This window comes from Vulpes lagopus, chromosome 7, assembly GCF_018345385.1.
Source record: "Vulpes lagopus strain Blue_001 chromosome 7, ASM1834538v1, whole genome shotgun sequence".
Classification (NCBI taxonomy): Eukaryota; Metazoa; Chordata; class Mammalia; order Carnivora; family Canidae; genus Vulpes; species Vulpes lagopus.
In genome coordinates this window covers 130,116,706-130,141,493 of record NC_054830.1, presented here as the reverse complement: position 1 = coordinate 130,141,493, position 24,788 = coordinate 130,116,706, and the positions used below count along the sequence as shown (strand labels likewise).

The 24,788-nt window shown below is 49.7% G+C and overlaps 1 protein-coding gene across 1 annotated transcript in view; it reads left to right on the top strand.

Moving 5' to 3' along the window:
- The first annotated feature begins 1,399 nt into the window (after nt 1–1,399).
- The window catches only part of GFPT2 (glutamine-fructose-6-phosphate transaminase 2), a 42,677-nt gene continuing 19,288 nt past the window's right edge, over nt 1,400–24,788 (top strand). Inside the window, exons 1-8 of the mRNA XM_041764055.1 lie at nt 1,400–1,507; nt 13,055–13,162; nt 14,217–14,315; nt 14,719–14,844; nt 18,789–18,847; nt 19,492–19,626; nt 21,779–21,840; nt 24,704–24,783. Coding sequence (XP_041619989.1) covers nt 1,501–1,507; nt 13,055–13,162; nt 14,217–14,315; nt 14,719–14,844; nt 18,789–18,847; nt 19,492–19,626; nt 21,779–21,840; nt 24,704–24,783 — 676 coding nt within the window. The 5' untranslated portion in view covers nt 1,400–1,500. The remainder of the gene's footprint in view (nt 1,508–13,054; nt 13,163–14,216; nt 14,316–14,718; nt 14,845–18,788; nt 18,848–19,491; nt 19,627–21,778; nt 21,841–24,703; nt 24,784–24,788) is intronic.

Below are 24,788 nucleotides of genomic sequence, written 5' to 3'. Positions count from 1 at the left end.
GCCCAGGCTGCACCATTCTCACTCATCATGAAGTCCCTTTACGCATCAGGACAGGCATGAAGCAGCTGCTTAAGAATGAGGGAATGAGAGAATGAAATGAAATGAAAGCAACCCTGCACCGTGAATGGGGACAGGCGGATACAGTGACTCTAGAGCTGGCTCCACAACTTCCCAGTAGAATGACTCAACCAAACCCCTTCCTTACGGTCACTGAGCCTTAGTATCCTCAACGGGCAAATGGGTAGCACAGACTCTGCGTAGGACCTGCCAGAGCCGTGGTGAAGCTAGGGAAAGGGTACGCCAGGAAAAATGCCCCAGACAGGAGGCAAAAAGCTTCGTTTTGTTCTCTAACACGACTGGGAAGTATCTGTTTAGAATTTCAAGATGTTTTTTTAAAAAAGTAAAATAAAAAAAACACCAGATGCCTTCAAAGTACGCAAATGTTGGGCCAATTCTCGTGACCTTCCTCGGGAGACTGAGGCCCAGGCCGGGAGAGCAGTGGGGAAGGGAGGAGCCAGCCAGGAACCGGGCGGAGGAACGAGCGTCAGTGACTCAGAGGCGGGCCAGACTCGGGCTCCTGGCCGGCAGGCGGGCAGAGATGCCCCTGGCTGCCTCGGCCCGACCGGTGCGCTCCGAGGCCCCGGGGTGGGGGGGGTGGGGGTAGGGTGGGGCTCCCCCGGGTCGCCCCCGCGCCGCTCCCCACCTGGGGAATCCCCGCTTTCCCGGTGCGGCCCTCCAGTAAACCCCGGGCTCGGCTCCAATTCTGCCACTGCCGGACTTTGTCTTTGACGTTGCCCCTGCCGGCCTCCCCTTTCTGGCCAAGTCCCTTTCCACCTGGGAGGGGCCCCAGCTCTGTCCTCCCGCGGCGAGGCCCCGAGGGTTCTCTCCGCACCGGGAGGGGGGCATGGGCATGCTCGGAGGCCGTCCGCGCGCCACGTCTCTGATGCCCTCGGAGAAGCCTGGCCCCGGAGGGGCGCCCAGGGGAGCGCGGGCCTCGTGCCTGAGTTTGCGGTCTGTGCCCTACACACACTGTCTTAATCCTCACCGGGACCGGACAGGAAGCTTTCGCTGTCATCCCATTTCGCAGACGGGGTAACTGAAGCCCGGAGCCGCTCAGTGCCCCGCCCACAGCCGCACGCCGGGAGCGTGTCGACTCTGGCTGTGAACAGACTGTCGGCCGCCCCAGGCCACGTCCAGGACCCGACCCCGCCGCCCGCGCCCCACACGCCGGGTGTGCGCGCGGAGCCGCCCCTCACCCAGTTCCGGACTCCTGGGGGCCCAGTCCCCGCCGTTGCCACGACGACCGGGGACCAATGGGGAGCGGGCAGGCGGAGGAGGCCCCGCCCCGCCCCGCCCCGCCCCGCCCCGGCTGCGGGCTCCTCGCTATAAGGGGCGGAGGCCGGCGGCGGGAGCCGAGGCCCGCGGAGCGCCGGGCGGGCACGGGACCCGAGTTCGGAGCGCGCAGTCCCCGAGCCGCGAAGGGCGCGGGCAGCAGCCACGATGTGCGGTGAGCGTGGTGGGCGCGGGCGGCGGCCCCCCAGCTTCTCGGCCCCGGGGCCGGGGAGCGGGGCGCCGGGGACCCTGGCGGGCGCGGGGCGCGGGACGCGGCATCGACCTGCCCCCGCCCAGACGTAGAGGCTTCCACCGGCTGGGTTTGCCGCCTCCTGCCGCCCGTCCCCGAGGGGAGGTTCCAAGAGGTGTGGGGCAGGAGGTGCCCCTCCGCGGTCTCGGGCTTGGTGAGGGCAACCCAGCCTGGCCCCCCACAAGAGGGACGGAATTGATCCTGTCCTGGGCCGGCCCTTCACGATACAGAGGTACCCCCCATGGCCAGTGAGGAAGCGCCCTCAAGAAGGCCACGCACAAGCTCACGCGTCCCGGGCGCGGGGTGGCCAGCCCGGTGTCAGCCCCCGCGCCCCCCAGGAGGGGCCACCCCACCTGCACCCTCCCTGGCAGCCCGCCAGGCTCGCTCGCGTGGCGCCGGGAGCAGCCCTCGTGCGCTCGGGAAGGGCCTGTGCGTTCTCCTCGCGTCCCAAAATGAACCTCTCGTCCCTAGAAGGGCTGATGCCGCGTTGCCGCCTCTTTGCTGAAACAGCTCCTGGCGAAGCTTGGGGAGAAGGCAGCATGGCCCGCCGAGCCTCGAGCCTCGAGCCGTAGCTGGGGGAAGGAGTCGGGTCCGGGGAGCAGGGCCGGGCTCGGGCGTCCCCCGCTGGCTCGGGGCTCGGGGCGGCGGCAGAGACGCGGTGCTGTCCGGAGAGGCGGCTGCGTGGTGGGGCGGGCGGCTGCGGCCCCGCGCGCACATCTGCAATTCCTTACTCTCCTGGCTGGGCCGCCCCCGCTGGCTGGGGAGAGGGCCCGGAACTTCTGCAGGGACAAAAGGTCACTGTGCCTTTTTTTTTCCTTGAGTAGGATTCAGTTACCCATTTCAGCCTCCTGTGGCTGGAGAACCTGGTGGAACTTTTGAAGCCATGAAAGGCCTCTGTCTGACTTCGCCGAGGGCTGTGGGGTGGGACGTGCCAGCAGTGAGCCCTGGGCCAAGATCTGTACAGGCCTCGTTTCTGAGGCCAGCCGCTTCTGAAAGTGAAAAAGGACCTCTGACTGAGAAGCCCGCAGCCCAGCGGGCTTTGGGATGCAGCCTCCCCCAGGCCAAGCAGGCGTCAATTTAAATTCCTGAACCACCAGCAAAAATCTCAGGGCTTTGGGGCATCATTAACAACCTATAGGGCTGCCTGTGGGTATTTCTGGGCTGAGAGGCAAGGCAAAGGTGCCACTTTGGCCAGAAGCCCATTGGAGTCTAAATCCCTCAGTGTGGCATTCAAGGCCCTTGACCAACTGATAGCCCTAGCCAGACTAGTAAACCCACCAGGATCTGCCCGTCCAACTTCTTCGACCTCCCTCCTTGCTCCTCTCAGGTACTTTCTTGCACCCCTCCCCACACCAGCACCCCAGTCTTCCTTCCTGCTTCCTACTTGCATCCAGCTTTCTCTGTGGTCTCTTTGAGCCTAGGGGAGAGATGGGCTCAGACTCTCCAGATCTGGGGTTTGGTTCTGCTTTCTTAAGGGGCCGCACATATTTGGTCCCCTAAGGAAAGGATGAGCTTTGGGCTGTAACCACCTATGTCCTCACATCAGGGCTCCCCACTAGCAGATCCCACTCTGAAGGACTCAGTGAAGTCGAGGAGCCACGTGGAATTCCCACATGGGAGTTATTTCCTTTTCAAGTAGCCAGGAGAAAGTCTCAGCTAGGTGCTAAGGTGTCTTTTACAGCTCTCCTACACTTGCCAAGCACCCCTTGCACGAGGACACTGCCCCAAGCTCAAGCCTCATGGCAGCAGCTGGCTAGAATTAAACCTGTTGTTCTGGGTTAGTTCTGGATTATGGTCTGTGTATGTATGGCCGGTGATACTCGATTTCATTTTATGGTTGTGCTCTTTCACAGTGCATTTATTTAGGTTTTCAAAAACTTAATCAATTTCATAGAAAACTATTAAGGATATGATTGCATGTTTGGTACAAGGATTCGGCAAAATTTGCAAAGATGCTCTTAGAATAAGTCGCTTGCCCTCATCACTGAACTCCAAAGAGGTCTATGCGCACCTGTGTCTGAACACGAGCTGTTTTAGGTCCCCTTTCTGGGCTGGCTCTGGCCCCCACTACGATCTGCCACTTCGAAGCCTCCTCCTGGAGAAGTCAAATCTCCAGGGCTGCTCCTACAGAGGTGAGCAGGGACTGAGCTGAAGGCCTTCCCTTTAGTTGCTAATGACCATGCTCAGATTGGCTCTTGTTCACCCTCATCTCTCTGCATCTCCCACAGAAAGCCAGACCCAGTACTGGCTGATCCTCCACACACTAAGCAGCTGATGTACTGAGAGTTTAGCATGTCAGCAGGGACCAACACATGCATGGGAATTTGGCAAAAAGGATTGCACTTTCTGTCCACGGATTTTTAGATCTTCCCTATCCTTTACCACTGCATTTAGTAATGCATGGCAGTGGGGGCTGGGGGGAGAACTTGGCTATGCAGAATTAACGAATGCTTAATTTTTTCGAGAAGGTAAAGCCCTTGCTTTGAATTCATTATCTTTTGTGTTAGTTGGTGTATTAGTGTCTGCTGGCTGCTGTAACAAGTTACCTCAAACTTGCTGGTTTAAAACAACATGAATGTTATTTTCTCACAATTTGGGAGACCAGAAATCCAAAACTCAGTTTTACTGGGCCAAAATCAAGGTGTCAGAAGGGCCCCACTTTCTCTGGACACTCTAGGGAAGAATCTGGTCCTGTTGCTTCCAGACTCTCGTGGCTGTCAGCATTCCTTGGCTTGTGTCTGTACCTTTGTGGTCACATCACCTTCTCCTCTTCCAAGTCAAATCTCTCTCTGCCTCTCTTTTATAACACTTGTGATGGCATCTAGGGCCCACCTGCATAGCCCAGGAGTCTGTCCCATCTCTAGATCTTTAATTGAATTTCACCTGTTAAGACCTTTTCCCATATAAATATTTTTACAGATTCTAGAGGTTAGGACATGATATCTTCGAGGGTCATTATTTATCTTGCTAAAGGTGGGCTCTCGCTTTTGGGCACCCTCTCCAAGAATAACTCAGTATCACTAATCCCATATGCTCAAGACGCAGCCACAAGGATATTGACCAGAGGGCTACCAGTGTCCCCTCTATGCCCAATGCATACACACACCCAAGTCCCCGGGTTCCAGAACTTGCAGACTGGGCCCACCATAGTCAGAAGATGAATATAGGCATCAGTTAAAGATCCCATCCTTCATTGGCATGGCCAGTTGGAGCAAACAGTCTTCACAATTTTTCTAGAAGTCAGGTCTTGTGTCATATAAATATGGTGCTGACTTCATCTCACCCTCCATGCAGGTACATACTCTTCCTGCTCATGTCTCCTCTGCAAGAAGCAGACGTGGTTTTATTCCCCAGAATCAGGAGGGGCAGGACGCGTGTGCACGCCCTTCCCCCACAAGCTCTCTTTGCTTACATAGTGGTCTTCAGAAGAGCTTATTATGTGCTTAGGGGGTTTGTCTCTCATTTCAGCTGAGGAAACAGCCATCCAGAGAAATTAGATGACACGGGGGAGAACTCACTCTTTTGTTCCAGACTACTTCTGGCTCTGGGAACCCCATCATATATGACACCCATTTCCTCCCTGTAATGGTTCAATTCATGGGATGGATGCTTCAGAAGAGACTAACCTGGAGTTGATGGGGCACAGACTCTGGAGGCAGGCCACTTGCCTTGCCACCTCTCCAAGCCACAAGAACCTTGCAAAACAGAGCCCCTGCTCCAGGATGTGCAGATAAATGTCTGACAGCTGGCTCCCTGTGGCTAATTTCAGGTCGTCAATGTGAGGTCCTTGAGTGTGGAGTTGAGAAGAGATGAGTATGTTTGGCTCTCAGGAGCGAGCCCTAGCAGTTCCCGCACCCTGCTCACACCCTGCCTGCAAGATTCCTGTGGGCATTCTCCAACAGAGGGCTTCATAGGGGCCATCTGGGGAGGGGCTCAGCACTGGAAGTGACTCCCCACGTCCCCCTCCTCCTCCCCATCATTACGCCATTCCTCCCTCACTCAGTCTTATTCATCCGGGGTTTCCCAAGTTCACAGGAACCTTCTGGAAATTTTGTGATGTAACCTTAGTAAACAATACTTTTAAACCGAAGGATTCTCTTTATGTTTAGTGAAATTTGCTTATAAAGGAAGATTGCCTTGAGGTTACAAACACTCCAAGAAGAAAGTTCTGGAGAATTAATTGGCAAAAACAAGCGCTTTCATCTGATTGTCTCTTTCATTTTCAAAGGGAATATTTCACCAAAAAAAGTTTGACCTTTTTTTTTTTTATAGCCAAATTTTGGCAGGTCAAGCAAAGACTTAAACTTTCTTAAAAGTATTTTTTAGTACAACTTAGAGTATATGTTACTTCTCCCTTTGCTCTTTGTGAAATTCTAAAATGACAAGGACACCAAGAACTTTTTCATTAAAAATAGAAATGCCTTGCCCATGTTTACTGCAGGAAGCAGAGTCTCCTGTTATCTCAGAGATTCCAGTGGTGCAGTAACTTTAACTCATGGAGTCCCAGTGAGGCCAGAGGCAGGGTGAGGCCATCCTGACCCTGAGCCAGGCCCTCAGGTCCCTGTGTCTATGTGGGAACCCTGTGGTGGGACCTCTGCCTTGGCTCACTTCTGTGAGAAGATGGCAGCAGCTGTCATTGCCATTTTATCAATACAGTGCTGCCCTGAGAGGCCACAACCGCCTCGGGGGTCGTCCCTGTTGGCACAGTGGCCTCCCCGAGCTGGGCGCCTCACCCAGGAGAGTAGACCTGCCCCACCTCTCCTAGCACACCACATGTATACGCCCAACCCTCAAACACACACTCACATACACTCACACATACCCAACACTCAAACACAAACTTACACACATCCAATGCTCAAACACACATTCACACCCATACGCATTCACGCACCACACACACTCATATATATTCACACACACCAATATGCTCTCTCACCCTGACACTCAGACACCCACATATATACATACTCTCACGGACACACACGCTCAGGAATTCTGGGAGGCAGGAGTCTGACTGGCTGGCACGTCTTCTGCCTGAGTGGGGAGTGACCCCACTTGAGAACCGGACTAGTATCTAATTTGTACTAGGCTCTGGGACCAAGCAATGCTAAAAAGCATGGGATGGTGGTGGGAAGAGCACCCTCAGTCTCGTGGAGCACTGGGGAAGGGATCCCCAGCCTGGTGGGGTGGTGGTGTGGACCTGCGGAGTGAGCCCGTACCCTGGTGGGGTGCAGACTGTCTCTCTAGCTGCAACTGTCCACCCTCCCTCACAGTGAGGGCAGGGCTTTCATTGAGGAGGAGAGAGGGTGAGATTTTCCAAAAGGACAGCCACAGATTCAGAACACAGACCCCAGCCTGCCCATTGTGAATTTGACCTCTTCCCATGTGCACTAGGCCCCAGACAGACCCTGTTCTCCTCCACCACCTCAGGCATTCCAGGGTTGTAAAGAAGGTTCCAGGAGTTCGGTGCTACTAGTCCTGGCCATGAGTCTAGGGGACACGGCCACCAGACCTGGTCATTGTCATTATGGTTCAGAGTCCCCCTGTCTGAGTGAAAGGACCTCATCATCCTGGTGCCTTTGGTCCTGATTGCCTGTATCTCTCAAACCGTTTACAGAGGGAGCGCTAGAACCCACAGGTCCCCAAAGGGAGCCAGGCAGAGGGGCTGCAGCCCCCTTACAAAGGGCTAGTCTCCATTCTACGTCATGTCTGGAGCCTTCCCTGGAGTTTATCTTGGCTTTTCTCCCTCCAGAACCTTTTCTCACTCACTTTCCCCATAAGATTTAAGAGCAGGGCCCTAGAAAGCTGTTTAGAAGCTCTGGATGCTGGGGTGGGGTGTGGGCATAGGGCATGTACTGAGCTGGGGTGGTTAGGCCACAGCAGCCTCTGTCCCAGGGCCAGACATTTCTGTAAGCCACCTTGGGAGGATTTCACCACCCTGCCTGTGTAAAGGAGGGACAGATGGACATAGGGAGAGCCAGACTTGCTGTAGTTGCCATGTCCTATATGGCAGAGAAAGTGGAGTCAGAAACAGCAATGTCTGGTGGGGCCAGGGGGAGTCTCTTGATGTCACCAGGGTCCAGACCCTACCAGGGAGCTTGGAGGTCTTTCCATCAGGGGTGAGGTGGGCATCTCTTCAAAGACCAGGCCCCTTCTACACAAGCGATTTCTCACCCCTTGAATTGTAAGACGGGGCTTATGCTGATTTGAGGAGCAACAGGGAGACACTCTGCCATCACTCAGATAGACCCGGCTGTGACTTCCTCGAGTCTTGGACATGGATCTAGAGATACCCTGTCCGTTCATGGGAACCACAGCCTTGGCACAGGATGTTGTGAAGATCAGACGAAATAAGGTTCTGAAATTACTGGCTTCCTGTGTGCTCCGCGCATCTGCTGCTTGGCGTCTCACACTCCCCGGGAGTGGGAAGACCCTTGGGTGGCTCTGAGCCCATCCTTCTATGCATTGGAAGGTGTGCTCAGACAGGGCTTTCTCCTCGAGACCATCATTCTTCTAGGTGAGCAGGACTTGGGAGCCACGGAGAAGTCAGATTGGGCTGGATGACAATCCCAGACCTACCAAAACTAATTCATATAGCGGCACATGGTCAGATAGTGTACATGGGCAGAAATACTATGACCATGCAAAGAACACACATGCAGTAGGAAAGGAGTTTCTGCCCTATAGCCAATGCCCTCTTCTGAGGCAACCACTGCCCCCTCCCAACCTCAGGTCTTGAGAGCCCTTCCAGAAATACCGTATGTGTCTCCCAACCCCTCCCTGCATGATTTACTCAGGTTCTGCGAATTGCTTTTTCCCTTGACACATCTTGGAGATGTAGCTTGTTTTCCAAGAGAATACAGAGCTTCACCTTGTTCTCTGCAGAAGGCCACCTGCCTGTGGTTCCATAGTGGCCCTGCATGTAGCTGTGCTGCCACCTACCTGGTGGCATCAGGGACCATCTTCAGGACCAGGATCAGGATCCCAACCTTGCCCCCATCTTAACTCCCACAAACAGTGCTGAGCAGTGGCTCAGGCCTTGTGCATGCACACATGCCCCTCTGCAGAGATAGCCGTTGGAGACATTCCTAGCAACAGCTCTGGTCAACAGATGTGTGCATTTTTAATTTTGACAGATTGCCAGATCCTTCCAGAGAGCGCGCTTGCATTTAAACTCTCAGCTTATTGTCAAACTGTTTGATCTTTACCAATTCCGTAGGTAAAAAACCGAGTCTCCTTGTAGTTTTTATCATGGATGATCTGGATTCCAGAAGGGAATTCTGACACCAATAGTAAGAGAAATGCCTGGGAAAGCAGCTTTATTCCATTTCTTTATTTTTCTAAGCTAGTAAGAGCATGATGTTAATGCTGGGTGTTGGTTTTTTTAGTTTTTTTTTTTTTTTCACTTCATCTCGGGAGAGTGCAGGGAGAAGCCTGCCAAGAGGGAGAGCTGTGAGAGGAGATGGAGGCGCTTCGTTAATGAAAGAGCTTACTGAATAGGTGTCTGAATGCAAGAGATTTTTATGTTGAAATTAGATTTATGTTGTCATGTGCAAAGACCTCGAAAACCACTCCCTGGCACCCCCCTCACCACAGTATTCTCCCAAACTGTGCTGGGGTGGCTTGGGAGCCTCCTGGCTGGGTGTGGACACAGCTGGTAGTCCTGAGGACAAGGCGGCTTTAACCAGCCCAGCTACCCCCACCTCGGGTGGAGGAGGGGCTCTGGAGGCAGCACCCCCACCTCCCCACCAAGCAGGCTACCCTGGATCTAAGAGCCAGGGGCGCCTGACAGGAGGACCTCAGAAGTGCAAGTTTAACCCAGAGGAAGGAGAATCATAGGGGAAAATTGAAGGATTGCAGAGTAGAGCCTGAGCTCACTCTCATAGAGGCATTTCAGATTCCAAACCTTTCCAGGGTTGGTATATGGGCCTTTGAGTCATCTGCAGTGCCTGTCAGCTCCCCTCAGTGAGGAGGCACTGTAATTCTAGAAGGATTCCCAGGATGCCGGGGAAGACTACAAAAATGATCTGTGAGTGGCTCCCTCCTTCACATAATTGTCTCCCATGGCTATGTGGTCTTTACAGGGACTGGAATTGGCCCACGTCCCCCCAAGAAACTTCCTGATATTTTGCAGGATAATTAACGTGAAAATTTTCACCCAAACATTAGATTGTAGTGGTGGTCGGACAATTCTGTGAACATAGAGTTGGCCCTTGAACAATGAATAGTGTGTGTGTGGAGGAGTGGGGTGGGGTTAGGGGCACCAGCACCCTGCACAATCAGAAATCTGCACGTAACTCTGATTCCCTGAAAACTTAGTTACTATTGACTAGAAGCCTCACCAATAAGCATTAACACATATAACTATGTTATATGGAGCCTATACTGTATTCTCATAATAAAGTAAGCTAGAAAAAAAAAAATAAAGTAAGCTAGAGAAAAGCAAATGTTATGAAGAAAACCTTTAGGGAGAGAAAATATACTTATGTACTATAGTTATCAAAAAAAAGTGGAGCTGGTAATTCAATCCCATATTGTTCAAGGGTCAAGTGTCCTGAAAACTATAGAGTTATACACTTTAAATGGGAAAATACTACGGTATGTGACTTATATCCCAATAGAATTGCTCAAAATTTTTTAATGTTTCCATTAGAAGGTAACTAGTGGGGTATTTTTTTTTAATGAGTAAGGTGAGAAAAATACATCCTCTGCCCACATGTTGAGCTCTGAAGTATAGGGTAAGGTGTGAGCTCCTGTGACCACACCTTCAGCACCTTCACCCAGCAAGTGCCTGAATATACACAAGCCCCTAGACACAGTGGCTCTCACCTTAGAGTTAACCAGGAACCAAAATAGCTGACCACCAAGATAACCTTAGCCATGTTAAAAAGAAAGCATCTGTCACTGCTCAGAAAGCATAGTGTGCATGTTTTTATATAGAAATTCTATACTTTAATACTTGTGTGCAAATATATCCTGTGTACAGTAATATACAGGACAGAATGCAAAATATCATTTTTAGCACTGTTTAATTTTATTGCCCAGCGTTTGACTATGTCTAGAATGAATTTTAGCAAGTTTATTATTCATATGCTGTGTCCCTACTCACTGCTTAGAGATATAACATCCCTTTAAGTGACATTGGATAGCTCATTCAGAAATACTATATTGACTTAAATCTAATCTTTTTTTAAAGACTTTATTTATTTATTCATGAGATAGAGAGAGGCAAAGACATAGGCAAAGGGAGAAGCAGGCTCCCTGTGGGGAGCCCGATGTGAGACTTGATCCCAGGACCCTGGGATTCGCCCTGAGCCAAAGGCAGACGCTCAATCGCTGAGCCACTCAGGCATGCCTGAATCTAATATTCTCAATGACTGGAAATATTACAGGTGGTTTTCTGTAAGTTGTCCCCTCTGAGGTTCATCTCTGACATTTCCCTCCAGTTTTATTGAGATACAGTTGACATATAACATTGAATAAGTTTTCAGTGTACTAAATGATTTGGTATATGTATATATTGTGGAATAATCACCTCACTAAGATTAGTGAACAGCCATCATCTCACATTGTTACTTTTTCCTTGTGGTGAGAACTTGAAAGAGCTACTGTCTTAGCAACTTTCAAATATACAATCAAGTATTATTAGCTTAGTCACTGTGCTGTACATTGCATCCCTAGGACTTGCTTATCTTATAACTGGAAGTTTGTACCTCCTGACCATGTTTACCTAGTTCCCTCAACTCCTACTCCCCCACCCCTGGCAACCACCAGTCTGATCTCTGTATCTCTGAGTTTGGGTTTTTTAGATTCCACATATCACACAATATTTGTCTTCTTCTATCTCACTTATTTCACTTAGCATAACGCCATCACGTTCCATCCATGGTTTGCAAATGGCAGGATTTCCTTCTTTTTTATGGCTGAGTAATCTGTCATTGTAAACATATACCATAATTTTTTATCCATTCATCTGTGGATGGATAATTAGCTTGTTTCCATGCCGTGGCTGCTCTAGATAATGCTGCAGTGAATACAGTGGAGGGAGGTGGATATCTGGCAAATTTTTAATCCCGGTCAGACCTTTCTGTCATCCCAGGAAAACAGTGGGAAAATTAAAAATTAAAATAAAATCATTAAAATTAGAAAAATAAACCTTCTACACCTATTCATCCTTGAGGCAGCACTGCCCAGTGGTTAGGAGCATTTAAATCCTTTGGTCAGATCACCTTGGTTCCCAGTCACAGCCTCCCAGGCTTCTGTTCCAGAGAGTAAAGGGAGGTCATTGGTAGGTCCAGTGCATACAGCTGCTGTGAGCTTTGATTGACATCTGTATGGGAATACTTGGCCCAGTGCATGAGTTCTCAATAAGAAGAGTTACTAAGAATGTTCCTGAAGACCAGTATTGTTCACGATCCAACCTCTTGGCTTCCCTGATGAATGCGGATTTACAGTCATTCTACTCCACATACACTTATCGAAGAAGGATGGTATGCCAAGACATAGTGAGAAAGATAAAGATAGAAGTGCCAGCCTGTGTCCTTATCAGGGGATGTAAGTGTTCCAGGATGTAAGAGCACCGGGGTGGCCCAGAGCAGAGGAGCCCATCTGGTGGGGGCCTGGGAGGGATAAGCCTGCCATGGGAGGTGGTTGGATCTTTGAGGAGGACAGGTCTTCCCAAGTCAGGTAGGGAGAAAAAAGGGCAGAGAGATGTCAGGACAGGCAATTCGCAGGAGACCAAGGGTCTAATATAGTCTCGAGCAGGCAAGGACATAGAGGACTTTGGCAAGAACCAGCATGATGACTGGTTTCTTTCCATTTGGGAAACTATTATTTTGAAATACAAATAGAGAAAATGCAGCCAAATAAAATCTTCTTGGTATGCAGATCTCCCTTGAAGATAGGGATTCTCCAGGGGCCAAGAGATGGTTTTATTTTTGCTGTTGTAAAAGTAGCGTTCATGGATGTTGAAACTCAAGGCAATAAGTAGAAAGGAGTAAAGGCCCCAGTCCCTGTCCTCACCTGCTGTAAGAGGCTGCTGTGACCTCCTTAGGACTCTCTCCAGGCCTGTTCTGTATCGATCAAGGAGTCCAATAGGCAGGGACTTCCAGATGCCCCTGGGTGGCCAGGTGGTTTTGCTGATCTTTGCTTTTGTAAATATCGCCACAGTGAAAGCCCTGTTGGAAAGTACAGCTGTAGGAGAAATTCTCTGCAGTAGGATTGCAAGGCCAAAGTGCGTGCATGTGCTCTTCACATGCCTTGTGAGACCTTTTGTCACGGATGAGGCTGTGGGCCATGTCCTTCTCAAAGCAGGAGGGGAGCACGGCTGTCGGGTTATGTCAGGGAAAGGCTGTGCACATGGCCAGAGAGCCCTCCAGCCTCGTCACCTGTGCCAGCATCCCAGGAGCTTTTTTTTCCTAAACACCAACCAAGCAATTGATAAACCTGTGGCCTCCCGTCTTTTCACAGGAATCTTCGCATACATGAACTACAGAGTCCCCCGGACGAGGAAGGAGATTTTTGAAACCCTCATTAAGGGCCTACAGAGGCTTGAGTACAGAGGCTATGACTCAGCAGGTAGGTCCTGCGGGCTGCCACCGCATGCAAGGACGCTTGTTCGTTTCACTTGACAACTAGAGACAAATAGGGAGAAGAAATCAGGGCAAGCAGATCTCCACCAGAAGTGCTCCCACCCATATCTTCGTGTCCCTGTTCAGGTCACTGCTGTGCATCTGCTGGGGTGCTCAGGGGTCGTGAGATGTCACAAATAGATATTATTCTTTCTATCTGATTTCATGATAGAATTATAATTTTATATCCTGTGTTCATTTCTCTCCCACATTTTCCGTTGTCTCAAACTCTTCCTGACGCTCTTTCTTGGTGGCTGCACACTCTGACAACCTCAGAGTTCACTCTCCATCTACTTGACCTATAGACATCTGGTCTGCTTTCCATTTTTAATTAAGCAGCCTAAGGGAGAAGGGGGAGGCAGATGATTTTATATATCCATTCATTTTTTTAAAGATTTTATTTATATATTCATGAGAGATACAGAGAGAGAGGCAGAGACATGGGCAGAGGGAAACAGGCTCCTTAGGGGAGCCCACTGTGGGACTTGATCCCAGGACCCTGGGATTGCGCCCTGAGCCCAAGGCAGACGCTCAACCGCTGAGCCACCCAGGCGCCCCTATCTCTGTTCATTCTTAATGGAGAGCAAGTCAAGTGAAGGATCGCAGGAACACTAATGCAGCAAGGATACCAGCTAACACAGCAGAGTGCACAGTGCACAGCATGACAGATGCCCTCCAGTGAGCCTATTGCCCTCACTGGTGGGCCTGGAGGTGCCTCCCTCACAGGCAGGCTTCCGGGGCTGCACCCCAGTTGGAAGCCCCACCAGGCAACCACAGCCCAGGCCCAGGCATGCGTTCCCTGCTGGCTGTTGAGCACTGCTACAGCCTCTTTTTTCCGAGTCGACATCCTGAACACTGTCTAGTTCTCTTCCAGGCCACAAGCCTGGTGAACGAGAACCAATAAATCCACAGTGCTGTGTAGCCCTCACCCGGGGTTGTACCCTGTAACAAAGGCAAAACTTAAATTCCAAAACCAAAAAAAAATCATGTGTATACCACAGGTGTGGCCATCGATGGACATAATAATGAAGTCAAAGAAAGACATATCCAGCTGGTCAAGAAAAGAGGAAATGTCAAAGCTCTTGATGAAGAACTTTATAGTAAGTGTAACACAGGCCCTGTCAAAGCAGTAAGTGCAGGGCGCGTCAGTTTAAAACCTTTTATTGCAGCAAGACTAAGAATAGGAACTTAACGAGGGGAATCAATAGAAGAAGGGTTCAGCCCACATTGTAAACTGTGTCTCTGAGGGTGTGGATTTTTTTTTTTTTTTGGAGGTGGTGAATGAGCATTTTTAATTTTTTAATGTTTTATTTTTTCTGGCAAATGATAGTGCTTTTCCATTTATAGTAGTGCTCTGTAATTTTCTTTTTCAAGTAAGCTCATCTTGGTTAGTGAGTTAGGATACTGATGAGTACTGAGTAAACCACAGTGGTGGAAGGTGGGATGTGCTTCTGACCTAGCTGAGGGGACTCCTGTGTCAGTGCTTATTTTTCTTTGATCTAGAACAAGACAGCATGGACTTAAAGATGGAGTTTGAGACGCACTTTGGCATTGCCCACACGCGCTGGGCCACCCATGGGGTCCCCAATGCTGTCAACAGCCATCCGCAACGCTCAGACAAGGGCAACGGTAGGTCCTATGGCCCTGCTCCCCATCCTGAAGGTTCCACCGGGCCCTGACCTGTGCCAGTGTTGAGCCACACCCATCACCAGCGGCTGGCTTCTCTCCCAGCCCTGTCTTCCCCAAGGACCCAGACAGGTGGCACCAGGCCCAAAACAGGAGGTGAACTCAGCCTGGCTCCTGGGCAGCGCTGACCCTCCAGGCTGCCACAGGAAAACAGTGACGCTTCCCATGCCGGCTACTGGCCCTTGAGACCCAACCCGAATGGGACCTGGCAGCATGAGGGGTCGAAGAGTCTGGGCACTGTTCTCTCCTCGACAAGGGACTGCAGTGTTCTGGAGGGCTGGGTGCCTCAGGGAGGGGTAGGTGGTCTTGAGCCAAGGCCAGTGGCAGTGCTGATCTTGGTTAACATCTGAAGTGCCCGCTCCAAACCTGGGCCTTGCAGTGAGGCCTTGGCTGTCAAAGCCTTGAGATCTGGAGACGCAGAGGCTGCAACAGGCAGCCCGGGGCTCCCTCCAAGCAGCAGAGCCCTCCACTTGGTTCCCTACATGTTTTTTTAGACCTGAGAATGATAATACCTAAAAGTCTGGACTTCTGGCATCCCTTGAAAAACTGAAAGGTATGGTGACGGGGCTCACAGTAACTTGGAGTTCAGGTGGCAATCTGAGGCTACAAGGCAGGATTCCAGACCCTCGTTGGAGGACTGCAGGTTCCCCAGTTTCCCCCCACCACTGGCCCCTCCACATAGCATGCCTGGGCCTCCAGGACAGTTCTCCACACCATAGTTCTTCACGCCCCCACCCACTCTCGTAGGAGGACTGATAGGTCTAGAGATCCTAGTAGGTCTCCACTGTAGGTTAGGCCTGGTCAGGTCAGAAGTCCCCAGTGACCCACACCTGGGCATGAAGGGGGAGGGTCTCTGGCAGAGAGAATGATCTTTGGAGTCAGCTGGGACTCCCACCCCAAGACATCCCCGGCTCCATATTAAAGTAGAAATCAGATACATCAGAGTTTCTGAGTAATTGAGGAGTGCTTACTGGGAAGCACTCAGCTAAACTCTTGGCCAACCTCACTGCAGTTAATCGTCATGCAAGTAGCATCACGGGAGAGACTGGTACCTCCCTGCTCACTGTCCTTTACCCCTGTGAATGGTGGTTCATCATGCCTGATTTGGAAGGGTGAGCTCTATGCCCCCTGCTCGGCAGAACAGTTGGGATAACACAGGGGCTGGTCAGAGTCTTGGGTAGTGAGGGTTTTTTTTTTTTGCTAGAGATTGACCCTTGGATCTGGTGCATGCCCAGAACCATGGGACATCCACTACTGGGGCAGTGCCCCATATCCAGGAGGCAGATAGCAGATTCCCTGGTGCTAAGGACCCAGAATGTATGTCCAGCCAAATCCCAAGCCAGATACAGACGCTAGCCCCTGGAGCAAACAGAGTCCCAAGATCACGTACCCTGAAATGTTGCCACCCCAGGTGACACAGTGAACCCCCACTTCAGCATAGATGATGACTCCATGTCCCCCCAAGCAGGGAGGCTCCAAGAAGATCCCCCCACACCCAGACTTGAATATTCCTGCCCTGACTCAGGATGAGTAATTGAAAACAACATGAGAAGGAAGCAGAGATTTGTAAAATTCCTTTAGCAACTCACCAGGGATTAACCAAAGAGCGTATTTTTGAGGAAGAGTTCTACCCAGCAACAGCATTACACAAGAAACTCAGAATTTTCACAAAGAAAACACAGATTCCCTCACACCAGTGAGAATGGGGAAAATTAACAAGGCAGGAAACCACAAATGTTGGAGAGGATGCGGAGAAAAGGGAACCCTCTTACACTGTTGGTGGGAATGGGAACCGGTGCAGCCACTCTGGAAAACTGTGTGGAGGTTCCTCAAAGAGTTAAAAATAGACCTGCCCTACGACCCAGCAATTGCACTATTGGGGATTTACCCCAAAGATTCAGATGCAGTGAAACGTCAGGACACCTGCACCCCGATGTTTCTAGCAGCAATGTCCACAATAGCCAAACTGGAAGGAGCCTCGGTGTCCATCGAAAGATGAATGGATAAAGAAGATGTGGTCTAGGTATACAATGGAATATTACTCAGCAATTAGAAACTACAAATACCCACCATCGGCTTCAACATGGATGGAACTGGAGGGTATTATGCTGAGTGAAGTAAGTCAATCGGAGAAGGACAAACAGTGTATGTTCTCATTCATTTGGGGAATATAAATAATAGTGAAAAGGAATATAAAGGAAGGGAAAAGAAATGTGTGGGAAATATCGGGAAGGGAGACAGAACATAAAGACTCCTAACTCGGGGAAACGAACTAGGGGTGGTGGAAGGGGAGGAGGGCGGGTGTTGGAGGGGAATGGGTGACGGGCACTGAGGCAGACACTTGACGGGATGAACACTGGGTGTTTTTCTGTATGTTGGTAAATTGAACACCAATAAAAATTAATTAAAAAAAAAAAGAAAACAAAGATTCTAGGAAACAAACTACTGATGAGAAGTTAAGACAATTGAGTGAAATGAAAAAAAAAATGGGACAGGGTTAAAATAATCTGAAGAAACTGTGTTGGAGTTGGTGTGAAAAATAAGAGGGGGATGGATATGGCGGCAGTTAATAGAAGTCCAACAGGTGGGTATCCCTGAGAAGAGAACAGAACAAATAAAACAGTAAAAACAAAAGACAAAAAAGCCCCATACATGTAAAGCTGTACTAGAGTTCAGCTGTGCCTAGCACACTTGCTGAAAGTGGCTTTTCTATTCAAGCCCTCCAAGTTTTTGCATGACTTCCCCAAAGTAAACCATAGGTTATAAAAAAAAAAAAGAGGAAATTATGATAAAAATAAAGAAAAAGAATAAAGGACCAGCCTGTACTGAAGAAAAACTTGAATTGGGGAGCCAAAGTTTCACAGAACAATAATATGTAGACACATCCTGGTAGAATTACTGACTCTCAAGGACAATAAAGGGTCTTTCTATTATCTGAACTCAGGAGAAGTGGGAGTTACTTACCCAGAAAAATTCTCATGCTGGTATTAGACCTTCGAGTTATTTATCAGCTACTTATTGAGAAAATGCAGTGTTGACTAAGCTGATGTATCCTTGCTCTCTCAGGGCTGGCGGGCGGGGGTGGGGGTGGTTGTTCCTCGTGCAGGGAGTAGCCTGACCTGAGCAGGGTGTGCTGCTGGTGCTCTGGAAGGCCGGAGAAGCTGCAGCGGGCAGACCTGCAAAGAGAAGTGTTCATGGCCACACAGGAATGTGGCTGAGCCTGGAGACGCCAGAATTTCTGGAAATTCTTCCTCCCATGAGAAAATCAGGATTTTTTAAAATAGATTTTATTTATTTCTTAGAGAAAGAGAAAGCATGTGTGGGGGCGGGGTGCGGGGAGAGGGAGATGGAGAGGCAGATGCTCTGCTGAGCAGGGAGCCCAACGTGGGGCTCCATCCCAGGACCCTTGGGACCATGAGCTGAACCGAAGGCAGACGCTTAACCCACTGAGCCACCCAGGGGCCGTGAGAAAAAATCAGGATTTTTAAGTGAAAATTCAAAAATTTTAAACTTAAATCTTTTTATAATGCAATGTGGGTCAAACAAAGCATCTTCATTCTGAATAATGAAGGGTTCATCCTCCCCCATTTGACATAAATACCAAAGTGTGTTTGACAATACTGTAGGGCACCAGCCAGAGCTCTGTGCGTGGTCTGGCTGGCAGGTGCTTTCTATCCAAAGAGAACTGTGTATTTCCTTGGGTTTAGATTGTAGTCGTAGTAGATGGTAGATGTCAGCTCTCATCTGCATAAGTGATGTTTGCTAAATAGCAGATGCTGTGGGAGCAGAGCTTGCAGAGTTTCAAGCTGTCAAATCAGTGTCCTTCACTGCTGACTTGAACTTCACTTTCTCATGGCATTTCTGTCTTCACCCAACTTTTCTTCCAGAATTCGTGGTCATCCATAATGGGATCATCACAAATTACAAAGACCTGAGGAAGTTTCTGGTAAGATACTTGCCTTGGGTTAACATGTAACTCAAGTGATCTTCCCCAGAAGCTTTCCAACCTGCTCATTTGCCTCCGGGAGACAGGAACTGAGGGAGACCTACTCTCAGTGACATCTCCAAGCATCGGGTGTACTTCCTCCCAGCTCAGCCACCTCCCCTCAACTTGCTGGAGAAGATAGCAGGGCATTTGCATGTACATCAAGTGCCACTGCAGATTCACAGAATCAAAAGAACTTGAACTTTCTTATATTAAAGTGTCTGCATTACATAAGCATATCCACTCATACACCAAATGGAATGTGGGGTGGGAATGCAGATGGCCAGTGTCTGATGTATGACAAGGTTGTGGTGCTGACTGGGACGTGGGTGGATTTGACTCAACATATTTGATCATTTTGACGGCTGCTGTTTTGCAAAGTCCAGATTAACAGCAAGGACAGGCTTCTGAGGAGGGATGATCTCAGGGAATACTGGAATGACTCAGCTGTGTTGGGCTGTGTGATTCAGGCAGACAGTTCTCATCCTCGCTTTCCTTGTTCTTAAGTCATGTGAGGGTGGGTGGGTCATAAGAAAGGAGGGGAGCTGGCCAGGCTCTGTTGCGCAATGACCTTTTCTGATCCTTGGTCCCACGAAATATTCCAGGAAAGCAAAGGCTACGAGTTTGAGTCAGAAACAGATACCGAGACCATCGCCAAGCTGATTAAGTATGTGTTTGACAACAGAGAAACTGAGGACATTACATTTTCAACACTGGTCGAAAGAGTCATTCAGCAGTTGGTGAGTTCCTGGTTCCACCTGGTGTCAATAAAGCAACTCTGTACCTTCACTCTTCAATAGCGTCTATGATGCAAATATGTGCAAAGCACCTAAGGATTAGAAACAGTTAGTCTACAGTGTCTGTCCTTAAGATGTCATATTGTGGAGAATTGAGAGAAGTCCTGAGGTTTTGGTAATGAACACCAAGTGGGGAGTGCCTGGCATCATTTCAACCGCCTGAAACTGTGGTCAGAACTTCCCATCTGTGGCTCTCACGTGCAGGACTCAGTTGTGGTGGGTCCTTTGTCATCTGTCACTTGTGTTTCATGTGCCATTAATTACATACCCAGGGGTCCATTGAACTGATGTGGGAGACTCCGAACTGTAGCCTTCCCTCCTGTTCCAGTGAAGTGATTTTTTACCACGTGTCCTTACTGAGCAGAGTGGGGAAGAAGAGGAAGTAGAGACAGCACGTGTGGACTTTTGAGAAGCTTGATTAAAGAGTGTTGAGAAATGGCCCAGTGGAAGCAGAGGCTTGTGGTTCTGAGGAAGGACTGTGTTTTTGTGATAGGAGCCATCAGATCAGGTCTGTGTGCTGATTTAGGAGAGACAGAGGCCAGTGGTGTCCCAGAGGGCTGGACCCATAACACTAAGCCTCGAGAAGGGGCACATGCTGGGGAGATTGTCCACGAAGAGGAGGCAGAACAGACCCAGGCCATCTGCAAGATGTACAGGGAGGAGGAGAGGTGTCCTGACTTTTCAGAGTACCTCCTCCCAGGCATCTGAGATGGGGGTAGCCTGGAGACAGTGTTTGGGGCCGAGGATCTGGAACATCCAGTGTCAGAGGCTGCTGCAGGCACAACACTGTGGTTTAAAATCTATCACCCTTTGGTGTTTTAATAGCCTTTTTAAGAAATAAATCTAGCGTGAAACCCTTTGCCCTATAACTCCTGTTTTTGGGGGGTCATAACTCAGAAGACACTTATAAATAAGAGCCTGTCCTGTATGAAATGCATAGTGTACTGTACTGTGTGGTTTACAGTAGACCGATTTGGTTCTGCAGAACAGTATTTCCTCATTTCCATCTGTAATTTTCAATTTTGGAACTACCTCCACAGTGACGACACTTGTAAATTTCAGTGAGTTCTCATAAGACAGAGAATGGGAAGTGTTTTTCTCTTCAGAGCGACATCTTGTTGCCAGACCAGCAGGATGAAGATCAGGATCCTCAGGATCTTCCTGAAGCCTCTTCATTTTGGGTAGTTGGAAAGGCCTGGGGACACTACTCTGGGTCCCTCTACCTGTGTGAGTCAGCAATCTGGCCAATGCGCACTGGCAACACGGGGTCTTGGGTCTGTCCAGGAATCAAAAAAAATGGGGCATTTCAGGTGGAGATCCATATTTATAGCTCGTGGTACATAACCCAAGTCTATTAGAGTTGTGGCAAATTAGTACAAAATGGTCAGAACATAGAGAATTTTGCGTCAAGGATTTCAATATAGCACTTGAAGTCTTGAGTTAGGAGAACTAGATTTGTTCTGGTTTGCACAGTGCAACAAGCTGAAGCACAGAGAACGAACAACAGTCATTGCTAAAGAAATAATCACACTGAAAACAACCCATGCCTCTATTGGGTTTTCCAGATGGCAGCCACTGTTCTAAGTACTTTAAGCGCATGAGCTCATAGCAGGCATAGAAGGTAGGACTATTCTCATTTCTGTTCACCACAAGGCACACGGTGATTGCCAGTTACAGGGTTTAAACCCAGGCTGTACCATGTGTCATGAATTTTCATTCTCATAACTGCTCCCTGAGTAGGTACCATCCCGGAGGCCCCAGGCAGGACCCCCAGCCCCAGTTGTCATTTCCTGAGGCTCTAACTGCACCCATCCACCCATATGGTCACAGAGCTGGGAATCACTCCTTGTGGGCTTGGGCAGGGGTGGTTTCCGTCGAGTACCATGAAATCCACAAGTTCTGGTCTTTGGTTCTTCAATGTAGTCCTATTTCACTTTCTCCTCCTGCCATCGCCCTGAATGAGCTGTCCTGCGTTCCCCTTGAAGAAGTGACCCCAGGACCCACCCACTGTGACAGTGGCCCCTGTCTGGGGCAGTGGGCCGGGCTGTCCGGGCTAGAGCATGTTGTTCCTCACCCTTGTTTGCTGTGTTTGCAGGAGGGCGCATTTGCTTTGGTTTTCAAGAGCATCCACTACCCGGGAGAAGCTGTTGCCACCAGGTGAGGCACAATACATTGACATTTAAAGAATAAATAAATAAAATAAAATTGTTTAGATTGAGGTCCAGGGGAGAAGTAGGGTGTCTGGCAAGCTGGAAGTTACCCTCTAAGGGATAGATGTGGCTTGTGTACCCCACCATCTCTGTGGCCAGAGCTACTGATTCTTAAAAGAGAAACCAGAAAGTTGGATATTTATTTGAAATCTCCATATTTTCAGAAGTTGACAACAAATGCAAACTAAAAAAATAAAATTTTAGGGGGCACCTGGGTGGCTCAGTCGGGAAAGCATCTACTTTCACTCAGGTCATGATCACAAACTGAACATCTGAACATCCACATCCAGCTCCCTGATCAGCAGAGTCTGCTTCTTCCTCTGCCCCTCCCCCACTTGTGCTCTCCATCTTTCTTTCACTCTCTTAATCTCAAATAAACTCATAAAATAAAATAAAATTTTATAGTGAGGGGCATATCCAGGTTGCAGGTCAATTTTGGAAATTCTCTTTAGAGAAAGCATGCAGAATTATGAACATGAAACTAGGAACAACTAGTTTATTCATCCACCCAAAATTTGTTACTCTACGCTGGCCCTGGGGGACCTAGTAACCCCTAGCCCGGTCCTGCCCTTAAGGACTGGACAGCAGCACAGCAGGGGGCGGAAGGTATTGATGCTCCACATTCGGGGCTGGGGGGTAACGCAGTGGGGGCATGAGGAGGAACAGGTGTCAGCCAAGGGGAGTCAGGCAGAAGGACCAGCGTAGCAAAAGCAAGGGGTGCAGAGTGAGCTCAGCACTTCAGGGATCTGCAGGCAGGTCAGGAAGTCGGGAGGTGGGGAACTTTCTTCTCTCCCAGGGCCAGCGTGTGCTCACTGCCTCCTGCTGTGTGCTGGGCACAGGAGAGGGAGACAGCTGTGAGCAGGGTCTTGTACACATTTTCCCTCCAGCTTCAGGGGAGGTGGGGAGTGAGGATGAGGCAGAGGCCCAGCTCTCTGAGGTCGCAGGGGTACAGCAGGCTGCAGGCTTCATTCTGAAGTTTGGGGGAAGCCACTGAGAAGGCACCCGGGGCCCTGGGCAACCAATAGAGACGATGAGGCAGCCCTTGCAGACTGCCAGATTCTCTAGGCAGGAAATGATGCGAATGTGTCATGATTCAATGTTTTCCTAGGAGAGGAACTAATTTACTATCCAGCATCGAGCTCCTTCAATTGTAGAATTGTAAAAGACCACTGGGTCCCTCTCAAATTTAGAAACCCCTTTTAGGGCAGGCCTGGTTGCTCAGTGGTTTAGCACCGCCTTCAGCCCAGGGCCTGATCCTGGAGACCCGGGATCGAGTCCCACATCAGGCTCCCTGCATGGAGCCTGCTTCTACCTCTGCCTGTGTCTCTGCCTCTCTCTCTCTCTCTGTATCTCTCATGAATAAATAAATAGAGTCGTTAAAAAAAATAGAAAGCCCTTTTAAAATCTGGTATTATCATGGGATTAACCATTTGAAATGTAAACAAAGAAGGCAGCAGTGTGAAGAAGCTATAAATTTTTTTTAAAATTGACTATAACTAGTGGCTTTGTAATGCCCAGAGCAATCTTTGGGTTGTCTTGGGAGCATTATCTGTGGCAAGGCTTAGAGAAAACATAGACCTCAATCTACAATAAAATTTGGGGGGGACGTTTGTCAAGAAAGTTAGATAACCACAGTATCTTCTCATTGTCAGTATTAAAAAGGCTGTTTAAGCTGGATCCCCACTGGACTCAGAACCACATCTCCTCTTTGCTTTAGATTTCTTTATTTATTTTAGAGAGAGGGAGAGAGAATTTCAAGCAGACTCCACTCTGAGCACAGAGCCCAACTCGGGGCTTGATCTCATGACTCTGAGATCATGACCTGAACTGAAACCAAGAGTCAGACGCGCCCACCTCTTTGCTTTAGATACAATAAAAGTTGTGCAGGGATCCCTGGGTGGCGCAGTGGTTTGGCGCCTGCCTTTGGCCCAGGGCGCGATCCTGGAGACCCGGGATCCAATCCCACATCAGGCTCCTGGTGCATGGAGCCTGCTTCTGCTTCTCCCTCTGCCTGTCTTTGTCTCTCTCTCTCTCTTTCTCTCTCTCTCTCTCTCTGTGACTATCATAAAAAAAAAAAAAAAGTTGTCCAAAATATTCCAGGTGCTCAGAGCACCTTCTTCAAGGCCATAGACTTTGTCCCCTCACTTGGAGAAGCCAGAGAGGGGGCTGGGAATAAAAACTCTAGTTGCAGGTGCTCACTTAGGTCAGCTGCAGGAACTCCCCAAGGCTTTGCCTTGTGAAAATCACTGTCCGCTTTGCAATGGGGTCCACCTCATGCAGACAGGTCACTGCAGTCACCCAGGCAGACAAAACCACCCTTGAAAGCATGTTAAGTGGCTCACCAGGTTGAGCAGACCCAGAGCCAGTCATTTTAATGCCCCCAAAGCTAGAGAACAACTGAGTTAGGCAAAAGGCATGGAGGCAGGGAGAGAATCTTTGGGCAGAGTCTCAAGGACTCCTCCTTTGGAGATGGCAGCAAATGGAGGCCAGCTGGGGACGCCAAATGTTCCAGTATGCTGCCATGGACTACTGAAAGTCTCAGCCTCTGTGATTTAACTCTGGGGATTCACTGGGCAAATGGGTGGCACCATGAAAACAAACTGAAATTCTCCCGCTAGCCTGTTGGTCCCTGCTTCAAGCTCTGGGAGCATCTTCCTGTGGCCAAGGACTCTATCTGTGGCATCTCAATAGGACCCCTTCCCCTGGGGGGAGGGTTGGATGCGGGTGCCCATCCTGAGAGCCTGGAGGCCATCCAGCCCTGCCCAGGGTGGCAAGGCAATGAGTAACCGGACTCTTTCTTGTCTCTACAGAAGAGGCAGCCCCCTGCTCATTGGAGTGCGGAGCAAATACAAACTCTCCACAGAACAGATTCCTATCTTGTATAGGACACGTAAG